General features: G+C 34.5%; 1 protein-coding gene across 4 annotated transcripts in view; it reads right to left on the reverse strand.

The window, feature by feature from the left end:
• CNTLN (centlein) overlaps positions 1-13,001 on the reverse strand; it is a 292,701-nt gene that overhangs the window by 65,991 nt on the left and 213,709 nt on the right. For 2 of the 4 annotated variants that reach the window (XM_032307449.1, XM_032307445.1), the window contains 3 exons: positions 8,955-9,135; positions 6,076-6,169; positions 5,771-5,994 (listed from right to left, as the gene is read on the reverse strand). In XM_032307449.1, the coding sequence (XP_032163340.1) occupies positions 5,771-5,994; positions 6,076-6,169; positions 8,955-9,135 (499 nt within the window). The remainder of the gene's footprint in view (positions 1-5,770; positions 5,995-6,075; positions 6,170-8,954; positions 9,136-13,001) is intronic. The other 2 variants (XM_032307446.1, XM_032307448.1) reach the window with 2 other exon arrangements.

A 13,001-nucleotide genomic window follows, 5' to 3' on the forward strand; every position in this document is an offset into this window, starting at 1 on the left:
GAACTTTTTTTAATGTTGATAAGAATATACAATATCAGATCAGAGTCTCGGTAAAAACTAGTCATAAATCAATCTTCATTCTTTCATTGAGAATGTACTATGACCTTAAATATACAGGATTCTGTGAACATTATCAAAGAAGTATAACATACGGTTTTTGTCTTTTAGGAGTGAATTAACTACTAGATCTGACAAAATTCACAAATGGTAAACTTTAAAACTATTAAACTTAATGTTGTAAAAAAAAAATCAGCTTAGAAAAGTAGAAAGACTATGAAGTTAAGATCAAGAGATAGTCTAGGTTGCAACCCTAGAATGCCAACTCAGCTTGATCTTAAGCAATTTATTTCAATTCTTTAAGTCTTAATTGCACCACACCTAATATAATATGAGGATACTATCCTCCTCATAGGTTGATAAAACGACTCAAGAGATAAAAATCAATTAATGCAATCCTTCACATCAACAGCCTAAAAAATAAAAATCACATGACTACATCAATAGATGCAGAAAGTCATTTGACAAATTCAACACACATTTATAGTAAGAACTCTCAGTAAATAAGGAATAGAGGGGAGCATTCTCAACTTCATAAAGATTATCTGTAAGAGCCCTATAAGAAACATCACACTTAATGATGAGAAACTTGAAGCATTTCCACTAAGATCAGGTGCAAGGCAAGAGGTCTCCTCTCATCCTGGCTTTTTGTCATACTGGAAGTTCTAGCTAAGTCAGCAAGATGAGAAAATCAAGTGAAAAGTATACAGAGTCAGAGGAAAGAAATAAAACTGTCTTTATTCACAGATTTGACTGTCAATGCAGAATACCTAAAAGAATCAACAAAAAAACTCCTAGACCAACTAAGTGATTATGTCACAGTTGATAGATAAAAGGTTAATATATGAAAGTCAATCCCTTTCCTATATACCAGCAGTGAACAAGTAGATTTAAAAGCAAAATATCCCATTTACATTAGCACACCTAAAAAGTAAATACTTTAATATATATTTAACAAAAGATGTACAATGTTTATATGAGTAAAACTAAAATAGTCTGAGAAATGAAGCCGAAGAACTAAATAAATGGAGATATTCCATGTTCATGGAAAGGAAGGTACAATATTGTCAAGACGTTAGTTCTTCCCAATTGGTTCTATAGATTCACTGCAATCCTAATCAAAATTCCAGCACGTAAATATTGATAAACTGATCTTAAAGTTCATATGAAGAGGCAAAAGATCCAGATTAGTCAATATAGTACTGAAGGAAAACAACAAAGTTGGAAGATTTAGCACTACTACCTGATTTCAAGACTCACTATAAAGTTACAGTAATCAAAACATGTGGTACTGGTAAAAGAATAAATAGGTCAATGGAACATAATAGACACCCCGGAAATAAACCCACATAAGTAGAGTCAATTGATCTTTGAGGAAAAAGCAAAGGCAATGCAATGCAGATAAAATAGCCTTTACAACAAAATGTGCTAGAACATTTGGGCATCTACAGGCAAAATAAATAAATAAAAATTAAAAAAATCTAGACACAGAAGACGGACTTTATTCCTTCACAAAAATTAATTCAAAATGGATCACAGACCTAAGTGTAAAACACAAGGCTAAAAAATTCCTTAAAGATAAAATAGGAGAACTTCTAAGTGATCTAGGGTATGGTGATCACTCTTTAGATACACCAAAAGCATGATCCATGAAAAAAATAATTGATAAGCTGAACTTCATTACGATTCAAAACTTCTGCTCGACAAAGCACAGTGTTGAGAGAATAAGAAGGCCCATTCTACTACAGACTGGAAGCAAATATTTACAAAAGACACATCTGATAAAGGACTTTTTCCAAAATACAGAAAGAACTCCTAAAACTCAGCAGTAAGGAAAAAAAAAATCCAATTAAAAAGTGGGCAAGAGACCCAAATAGACATCTTACCAAAGAAGATAAACAGATGGGAAATAAGCATATAAAAAGATATTCCACATCATATATCATCAGGGAAATACAAATTAAAACAACCATGAAATAACACTATACACTTTCAGAATGGCCAAAATCCACCACACTGTCAACCTCAAATGGTAGTGAGAATGTGGGGCAATGGGAATCTCATTCCTTGCTTCTGGGAATCAAAATGGTACAGTTAACTTTGGAAGACAGCTTGGCAGTTTCTTACAAAACTAAACATATTTTTACCATATGATATAGCAATCACATTTCTTGGTATTTGCCCAAAGGCATTGTGTGCACACAAGAACCTTTATGGGGATGTTTATAGTAGCTTTATTCATAATTGCCAAGGCATGGAAGTAATCAAGATGTCCTTCAGTAGGTGAGGAGATACATAAATTGTGGTACATGAGACAACGGAATATTATTCAACACTAAAAAGAAATGAGCCACAAAAAAACTTGGGTGCATATTATTATGAGGGAGGAAACTTGGGTGCATATTATTATGAGAAAGAAGTCAGTCTGAAAACTCTTTATATTATAGGATTCCAACTATATGACATTCTGCAAAAGGCAAAGTTATGGAGATAATAAAAAAAAATCTGCAGTTGCCAGGGATTGGAGTGGGGTGGGAGGATAAATAGGCGAGACATAGAGGATTTTTAGGGCAGTGAAAATGAATACATGAATAGATTTGTGTCATTATACATTTTTTCCAAACCCAGGGAATGTACAATATAGCAAGAGTGAACTGCAAGTTAAACTATGCATTTTGGGTAATTATGATGTATCAATGTAGGTTCATCAATTGCAATAAATGTACCTCTCTGATGGGGATACTGACAATGAGGGAGTCTACCCATATGTGGAGGCATGGGATATATGAGAAATCTCAGTACCTTCTTTTCAATTTTGCTGTGAACCTAAAACTACCCTTTCCAAAATAAAATTTTAATAAAAGAACACACAGTTTCTTTGCTCTCAAGTTCTACCTTCCACAAAACACTAAAACACAGTTCATCCAAGTTCTTTGATATTTTATAACAAAGATTGCCTTCCCTCTAGTTTCCAAAAACATGTTTCTCATTTTCATCTGAAACCTCTCCAGAATACCCTTAATGTCTCTATTTCTAGTACATACCTCAAAACCCTCGCAACATGTACCCATTACATAGTTCCAAAGCTGCTTCTTCCACATTTTTAGGTATTTGTTACAACAGCACTAAAGTGGCAGTACCAAAATCTGCATTACTCTGCTTGGGTTGCTACAATAACAACAAAACCCCCATAGACTCTGTGGCTTAAACAAGTGACATTTAATATCTTCCAATTCTGGAGGCTGAAAGTATGAGATGCCGGCATGGTTAGGTTCTATTGAGAGCTCTCTACCTATAAGGTCACTAAACCCAACATAAGGGTATGACCTCAACTAAACGTAATTACCTCACAAAGGCCCCATCCCCAAAAAACGCAATATTAAGAATTAGGTCAAAATTCAACATATGAATTTCAGGCAACATACCTCAATCATAGTGATAATAAACCTCTTGAAATACATTTTCTTAAATAAATACAGAAAGGAAATTAATAAAATAACTCAGCTATTAATATATGAATTAATGGTACAGATTATTCTACTTTCTCTAAACATATTATTTCAAGGGAAGGCTTATTAGAAAATAAATTTTACAGTATATAAAATTCCACAAAAATCTATGTTTCATATTTACCAGCTGATATCTTATATAAAATTATTTAATACCTATACAAAACATTCAAAAGATTTTTAAAAGGTGGTTTTATAGCTAAAGTTGCACTTTGTTTTATAATATGGGTTCTAGTAGTTTGCTTCTTTGAGTTAATGCTGTTTAAATCTACATGATGAAACAATGTGGTTATAAACGAGTTTACACAGCCATAATACAATTAAGTAATGTTACTGGAACAAAAGAGGATGACATTTACATCTTGTTGTTCTTAAGATTTGGGACTCATATTTTTCACACTTTTCAGGTAAATTATGAGTAACTGTCTTGGAGAGTTACTCCTAACAGAGAATGACTGAGGTTCGATCTCGTGACCCTGAGACCATGACCTAAGCCAAAACCAGAAGTTGGACGTAACCAATTGAGCCACCCAGGCACCCCTCTTTTTACCTTAGAACTTTATCTGCATAACAGAACATCTGTTTCCAAACATCTCTGACCTTCATGTGAAAGGCCTTCCTCCCTTTGAATCCCAGACCCCAAACCTCTTCTTTAGCTCAGGATGTTTTATAAGCTTCAATTACCTAGCTGCTTTTTGGGTTTCATGTTTTTATGGAGGTCTAATACATACAAAGTTAAATTCTTTTTCTCCTGTTAATTTGTCTTATGACACTTTAATTATTAGAGAAGTCAAATAACCTGAAGGAAGTAGAATAAATTTTTTTGCCCTTACAATCTATATAGAGTATAGATTAGGAGTTGCCTAGAGCTGGCAGAGATGGGGAAGGATAATAGATAAAGGGTACAGGGTCCCTTTATGAAGTTATGAAAATGTTCCAAAATTGATTTTGGTGATAGCTGCACAATTTTTTCTACATTGTAACAACCATTTAATTTAAATGAGAGAATTATATGGTATATGAGTTATCTCTTATTAAAGCTATCACGAAAAAATTAATAGCAGGTGATTTAAATACTTCACACTCAATAACTGATAGAACTAGACAGAAAATCAGCAAAAATAATAGAAAAGTTGAACATCATTATTAACCAACTAAACTCAACAGATATATATATAGAACATTCACTCCAACAACAGCAGAATACACATTCTTCTCAAGTGCACATGGAATATTCTACAGTGTCTACTACCTGTTAGGCCAGAAAACAAGTCTTAATAATTTTTTAAAACCCAGATCATAGAAAGTAACTTTCAGAGTACGTTTGGAACATGGGTGAGATTTGGTTATAAGGCTACTTTGGGAATGAAGCCAGAACACAGTTCCTATTGATATTCATATAGCTAGCATAACAGTAATCCTTTATAATTAAAACATTTAGTTAGTATTGCTTGGATGAAAGCACTAGATAATATAAGTAGAGAATTTAAGCATAATTTAAAATTATGTATGATAGTGATTTAAAAGTGGCTCAGTGGGTTAAGCCGCTGCCTTAGGCTCGGGTCATGATCTCAGGGTCCTGGGATCGAGTCCCACATGAGGGTCTCTGCTCAGCAGGGAGCCTGCTTCCTTCTCTGCCTGCCTCTCTGCCTACTGTGATCTCTCTCTGTCAAATAAATAAATAAAATCTTTTAAAAAAATTATTTTCTAAAATTACGAATTCTTCTGTATAAGACAAATTTTCAACAAATCATTATTTTTTACAAGCAAATACCTTTAAGAATAGAAATGTAAAGAACAATCTTTCATTTTTATTTGCTTTATAATTAAATTATGATAACCAGCAATGTTATAATGTATCTAAAAACTGCTAGAGAAAACTCAATTCACCTGAGTTTAACAAAAGCATAGATAAGTTATAGGAACACATTAAAATAGATATTTATGTTAAAATCCTCACATGTTACACTAGTATTTGCAAAGAGGAACAGCAGCAATTACTATTTAATAATTTGATTATAATGAAAAATTCAAAGTCTTAGACATGGGCAAATGGGCAACCTAAATGCATTTATGAAGCCTATTCTTAAAATCCAAGTTATACCACAATAAAAAACACAAATATGAACAGAACAACACATGTAAAACAAAATATTCACCCTTATAATAGAGACTATTGTAATTAATTTTTAAAGTTTCTTTACCTTTATTGTCTGTCTGCTTATTTGATATCGTTGATCAGACACTTGCTGTTGCTGAAGGAGTTTTTCATTGATTTCTTTATATTCTTTGACAGACAATTCTGCTGTCTTTTTGGCATTCTGAAGTACACTGTTTTGTTGTTGTAAGGATACAATACGTTCTCGTAATAAAATAATATTGCTACTTGATTTCTGGACAGTTATATTTTTCCACTTTTCTCTGTTAACTATAAAAATAATGTTTGTAATTTTTTTTTAAAAAACACAATAAATTAAAAAGACATTGTTAATTTCATATACATTCTTACCTCTGATAGGAACTGTTGTATGTGAACTCTTTTGTATATTACCATTCTTCTTTTGAAAAGTTGTTTTTTTGGCATTCTTGTAATGAAAATAATTCTAAATTTGAAGGTTTTATAAAAATTAGATTATTACTCAATAATAACTTCAAGTGAATGAACATAATAAATAATATTATTTCTTTACCTAAAAATATATTTATCTATGCAGGCTAAAAAATTTAAACAGTAAAATTCTATAACTGATACCAAGAACTCATAAATTAACATAATATGTGCACTAAAGTTGAACTAGAAAAAAAAGAAGTTGATCTAGGAGGCACAACACACAAATACAAAAATCAATCCAAAAGTGGTAGAAATTTAACCTACGGACAGTTTAAAGATCTATGAGGAAATATAATAAAAGCAATAAAAATAAAATAAGAATATTAAATAACTTATGGCTCTATATATCACTATATATATATACATATATATATATATACACATATACACACACACACACATATATATGTATATATACTGAAAATATATAAAGTACCATATGGTTTCAGTGAGTCCTGTTATTACTTCATTCCTCAAAATATTTTTGAAATACTTCATTTGAACTTCTTTAGAGTCAGTATATAAGATAGATTTTTTTATATGTTTCATTGTTGGGGTGCCTGGGTGGCTCAGTGGGTTAAAGCCTCTGCCTTTGGCTCAGGTCATGATCCCAGAGTCCTGGGATCGAGCTGCACATTGGGCTCTCTGCTCAGCAGGGAGCCTGCTTCCTCCTCTCTCTCTGCCTGCCTCTCTGCCTACTTGTGATCTCTGTCTGTCAAATAAATAAATAAAATCTTAAAAAAAAAATAAATGTTTCATTGTTTTATGAAGATTCAAGTGCCAGTGATGTGCTAAGCACTATAAAAATGTCCCAAACAAAACCAGTATTAATCACCAGGCTTGGTATAAAATTATCTGGACCTAAAATAAAAATAATTGGGCTTCCATTTCCAGGATTATTTCTGACTAGATATACAGAAAAAATTTTTTTTAAGATTTTATATATTTAAAGAGAGAGAGAGCACACACACAAGTGGGGCAGAGGGGCAGAGGAACAGACAGAGAGAGAGTCTTAAGCAGACTCCAAGCTGAGTGTGGAGCCTGAGGCTCACCATCATGAGATCATAACTGAGTCAAAACCAAGAGTCTGACTTTCAAGTGACTGAGCTACTCAGATGCCCGCAAAGAAGTCCAGGAAAATCTTAAACATTGAAATCAGCACACTTAAAGTTTGTTTTTTTTTTTAACATGGCAAAATGTTAAAGACATTCTGATGTCACAAATTAGGAATATAGGAATAGGAATCCTAAAACACATGCAACCAACAAAGTGGCCAGGAAAATATATGACAATCGATAATCTCTGAACTTGAAATTTCACTTATATAGCAACAAAAAACATAAAAGGCAATGAAAGATGGCCTAAGCCCCCAACTCAAGATGAGAAATTGTAGAATGTAGAATATAGTGTGTACAAATAGTTTGTCATTCTCTCTCTTTTTTTTTTCCCTCCCTGCATAATATTACATGGAACGGATGTATCACAGTTTAACCGTTCAGCAGGAAATTCTGGTTGTTGCCAGTTTTCAGCTATTAGAAATAAAGTTGTTATGCCCATTCATGTACAGGTTTTTTTGGGTAAACACAAATTTCCATTTTTCTGGGATAAGTGTCGAAGAGGCAAATAGTTGGGTTGTTTGATAAATGTATGATTAGTTCCTTTTTTTTTTTTAAAGATTTTATTTAGTTGTCAGAGAGAGATAGAGAGGACAGCAGGCAGAGTGGTAGGCAAAGGGAGAAGCAGCCCGATGTGGTACATGATTCCAGGACTCCAGGATCGTGACCAGAGGGAAGGCAGATGCTTAACTGACTGAGCCACTCAGGTGTCCCTTTTTTTTTAAAGAGCCTATTTGTTAGAGAGAGAGAACACAGTGGGGAGGAGCAGAGGGAGAGAGGCAGACCCCACTGAGCACAAAGCCTGACGTGGGACTCGATCCTAGGACCCCGGGATCATGACCTGAGCCAAAAGCAGGTGATTAACCAGCTAAGCCACCTAGGCACCTCATTCTTTTTTTTTTTTAAGAAACTGCCAACTGTTTCCCAGAGTGCCCTGCCACTTTATATTCACACTAACATTATATGTGAGATCCACTCTCTCTGCATCCTCGTCAGCATTTGGTATTCTCACTCTTCTTCATTTTAGCTGTTTCAAAAGATAAGTATCCCAATAGGGTCTTAATCTGCATTTCCGTAATGGTTAGTAATGTTGGAAATCTTTACGTGTATTTATTTGCCTTCCATTTATCTTCTCAATGAAATGTCTGTTCATGTTTTTTACTCCATCTTCTAACTAGATTATTTGAATGTCTACCAATGAGTTTTGACAAAATCTTTAAATATTCAAAATCTGGGTCCTTTGTCATATACACGGTTTGTAACACTTCCTGCAGTGTATGGCATATCTTTTTATCCTCAAAAGTGGGCCTTCCACAGACCAAAATTTCTTAATTTTAATTAAGTCTAATTTATTGATATTTTCTTTTAGGTAACATAATCTAAAACCTAATAAGCTAATTATCACCTATTTTTTTGGCTGAGATATAAATACCTTAAGATTCATATTTAGGAAAATAATATCTATTTCCATTTTCAACTATACAAGTTTGTAACAAATTGATACTTAAAAATTATTAAAAAGTTGAGTATTTCCACTATATATTTCAAAGAAAAACATTTTTTAAGGATTCAAATTAAATCACTGGTCATGAAATTTAAGTTATAAAGCACAAGATAAAATTAAAAACATAGCTTGTAATTAAGTAACACTGTGTCATATACCTTTGGGGTCTTGCCATCTGTATTTGAATAAATTCGTACCATTTCTTTTCCTTGCATTTGGCTGTCTTCCGTTTGGTCACCCTCTTTCTGGTCTCTTCCATCCTCTATAGGACTTATCTTCTGGGATGTTTCTACAATAATTGTTCCTAAATCTTGAGAGGTCTGTCCTTCAGAATCACTGCTTTTAGAAAAAAATGGAACATAAAATTCAGGAAGAAGAGTTGTTAAATGTACCTCTTTTAAGTTCAAGATCAAAAACCATTATAGCACATACTGCATATAAAGCTGTAAGTTTAATCTGAGCACTTATTGGTTTTCTATGTTAAGAAAATCAGTCTAAATACGTTGTACAGTCTATTATTTCTGTGGATTCCATACATGGCCTCTAACTTATTAAGATGAATAAGCAAGTACAAGTAGGACTTCTTTAGCCTGATGGGGCATCTACATTGGTGACTGAAATTTGAACATCACTTAAGTGGAGACCTATTACTGCAGTAAAATTAGCAGACTCAGTAAGCAAGCACTGGCCTGGGACTTGAGTTCTGGCTATATGGCTCTTTCAGTTACTTACTGTCTCTGGACAATGTTTCTTCATCTGATAAATGTTATATTGTATCAGGGGTCCTGCTTTTTTTCACAACCAAATGTCCTCTTTGTTATAATTCCCTTATGTGCACCATATTTGAAAAGTGTATCTATCAAAGAAAAAGAGTATGCCTACTGAAAAATAGTTCAATGTCATAGTTACTTGTCACCCAGATGAAAAGAAACTAAATGTTAAAAAAAAGTTTCCAAAATTGTGAAATCTCATCAAGAAATTAGAATACCCAGCATCAAATGCCTAGTAATACCACTTCTGTAGTATTTCTACCAAGTGTTAACTCAGGAAGCACATGTTTTAACAATGCCAGGGGTGGAAGCACTTACAACTTTCTGAGATAGGGCAGAAAGCTTTAACAATTCCGATAGAAAAATTTTCCCTTCGTCTGGGACAATCTCTGAATTTCTGAGGCTGATCCCAGTTCCATCTCCTATGTCCATTCAATTCTGTAAAATGCCTGGTAAGCTCCAATTATATGCCAGGTACTTTTCCAGGCATAAAGGACAAAGTAGCAAGTGAATAAAGGAGATAAAAATCCCTGCCCTTATGTACCTTTCATCCTAATGGGGTGAGTTCAGATAACAAGAAAAATAAGTAAAATCTATATTATGTTAACAGCTGGTATTAATGGAAGGAAAATAAAAGTGTTGAGGTTGAGTAGAACATACAAATAAGTACAATCCCTTTTCCATATGGATGATCTCTTAACTATTTGGATACAGTCATTTGATGCTTAAAACATCTCAAGAAAAACATCCCTAGCTTATTCAAATATTCCTATTATGTGTGCTTTTGAGATGCTTTTCCAACCTGGTCACTCTTGAATATGCTCCGCCTTATCTTCATGGAGCGTTATGTCCAGAATTCAATTTCATATTCCAAGTATACTATGTGAATTCCTTAGTAGAACTCCTGGTAGATGCAAACTAAAATTATGCAAGCTTTTCTGACATGTATATTGTACTGTAGACTCATACGAGATTTAATTAAAACCTCTTACAATATTTGTATGTATACTCTTGCAAAGTCTTATATTTTTCACACTGTATCATTGAGCAATTGGCAGTCTCCAGCTAAGTAACGGACCTTGCAGTCTTCCGCATTACTCTATCTTCCCAATCTATTGCTATCTTCGGGGATTTTTATTCAATTTTGTAAAGTATTTTCTATACCTTTCAACATTATTTTATTCACAAATTTGACCAACATGCTTTGCTGAAATCCTGCTTTTCTTTCTCAAGATATTAACAACTCTTTCTGATGAACACTCATCTCTGAATGAGCATTGATAAAATGTATTTTTGTATCAACACCCACAGAATGCAGGCTGTGCCAATGGCCTGGCCCACATCAGAAATCTGACTTAAGTCTGCTGCCCTTATGGTAAATACCTTACCATCAAGGAAACTACCCTCCAACACAACTTTAGCCAACTTACCTTACCCTAGACAACAGGACATATTGGCCTTATAAAAAAAATAATCCCTGATCTCAAGCTAACCATGCCCTGTTTTCTGCACTACTACTACTTCTTTTTTTAAAAGATTTTATTTATTTATTTGAGGGAGGGACAAAGGGAGAAGCAGGCTCCCGCTGAGCAGGGAGTCCGACACGGATCTCGATCCCAGGACTCCAGGATCATGACCTGAGCCCACAGCAGATACTTAACTAACTGAGCCACCCAGGTGCCCCTGCACTACTTCTATAAAACTCCCTCTTTCCCAAAATCCTTAGGAAGAGTGTGCCATAGCTTGCTAGGCACAGTACTCTCCCAGTCCATGGACTGTTTTCTCTTGAATAAAGGACTTCAAACTTGTTACGAAATTGTATTATTTTTGTCATTTGACAGCATGTCTTTATAATGCTGTTCAACTATGAGAAATGAACATTCATAAATATATAAATGTTAATAAGCTAATAATTATATGATATAGTATTTTATATACATATATAAAGGACAAGGTTCTATTTTTCTCAGTTTTCAAGTACATTTCTTATATTTCAGACTATGAAAAACTAAAAGAAATAGAATGTTCTAAAGTCCTGAGGCTCCCCTGTGGGATTTCTAATTGTTTGAGAATTTTTTTGCAGCTGAGTGATTCCTGAGAATGTTCCGTCAGGCAGGAAATGTAACACTTAATCGTCACAGTATAAAATCAAGTTTCACCGCTAAGCAACTTAAATGACAATCTTGTGTTTTAAGAGATACTGTGATACATCTCCCAAAATATGTGACCATCTGCACAAGCACTAATGTGATGAAATTAGAACTGACTGTGTTACTTAGCTTTCATGTATTTATTCGTGTATATATATACTCACACATGAGTAATCCCCAGCACTTCTATTATGAAGAGTGGAAAGATCACCGGCTGAGACATAATTAGTAGCTGAAACTAGAATTTCCTTGAAGACATAGATAAATGCTTAGTGAGTTTTAAGCTAAGGAGGATTTTATCTCTAATGGCTTTTGAGAATGAGGAAGAAACCCTTATAAAAAGTAAAAAAGAAATGGGAATGCAGATTTGGTCCTTCTTCCTCACCTTCATCAATTTTTTTTTTTAAGATTTTATTTATTTATTGGAGAGAGAAAAAGAGAGATCACGAGCGGGGTGATGGGGGTGCGCAAAGGAAGAGCAATAAGCAGACTCTCCACTGAGCAAGGAGCCTGATGCGGAACTTGATTCCAGGACCCCGGGGTCATGACCTGAGCCAAAGGAAGACACTTAAGTGACTGAGCTTTCCAGGTGCCCTGTTTTTAAGTTTTTATTACCTGCCTGAAGACAAGGGACTTGACCCACTGATCATTTAGAACAATGGTTCCCAAACTAGTCTACATATTGGAATTAGTTGGAGAGCTTCAAAAAATCGTGAAGCTTGTATCCCACTACAGAAGTTAAGATTTAATTGTTCTGGGGTGTGGTCTGTGTAAAGGCCACCTATAGGCACTCAACTTGAACAATGGAAAACTGACGAAGGTAGAAGGGCCCACAGCAACCCCGTGGCTGAATACAAACAGGCCTATTAGGCAACCCACATCAAAATATCCATATAAGTCCTAGCTGACCAAGGATGACCTACATTCAGACACAGTACCAGGAAAGTTAAATTCCGTATGTTCCCATACTTCCTCACCTTCCCCACTTAACTACAGCTCCCCACCAACTGCCTCAAGCCAGACAGTCTCTCCTCCACAGCCCTGCTCACAACTCCCTCCAGGTTATTATTTCTTTCCCTTTTGTTCTGCCTCAGATGAATTCTTTCACTGCAGGTGTCACTTGGCTCCACATTTGGTGGCCCCCATCCAATCGGGAGATCCCAAAGTCTGAGCTTTGGAATTTTTTTTTTTTTTTAAGATTTTATTTATTTATTTGACAGAGAGATCACAACTACGCAGAGGCAGGCAGAGAGAGAGGAGGAAACAGGCTCCCTGCTGAGCAGAG

Source organism: Mustela erminea, chromosome 12 (genome assembly GCF_009829155.1).
Source record: "Mustela erminea isolate mMusErm1 chromosome 12, mMusErm1.Pri, whole genome shotgun sequence".
NCBI lineage: Eukaryota > Metazoa > Chordata > Mammalia > Carnivora > Mustelidae > Mustela > Mustela erminea.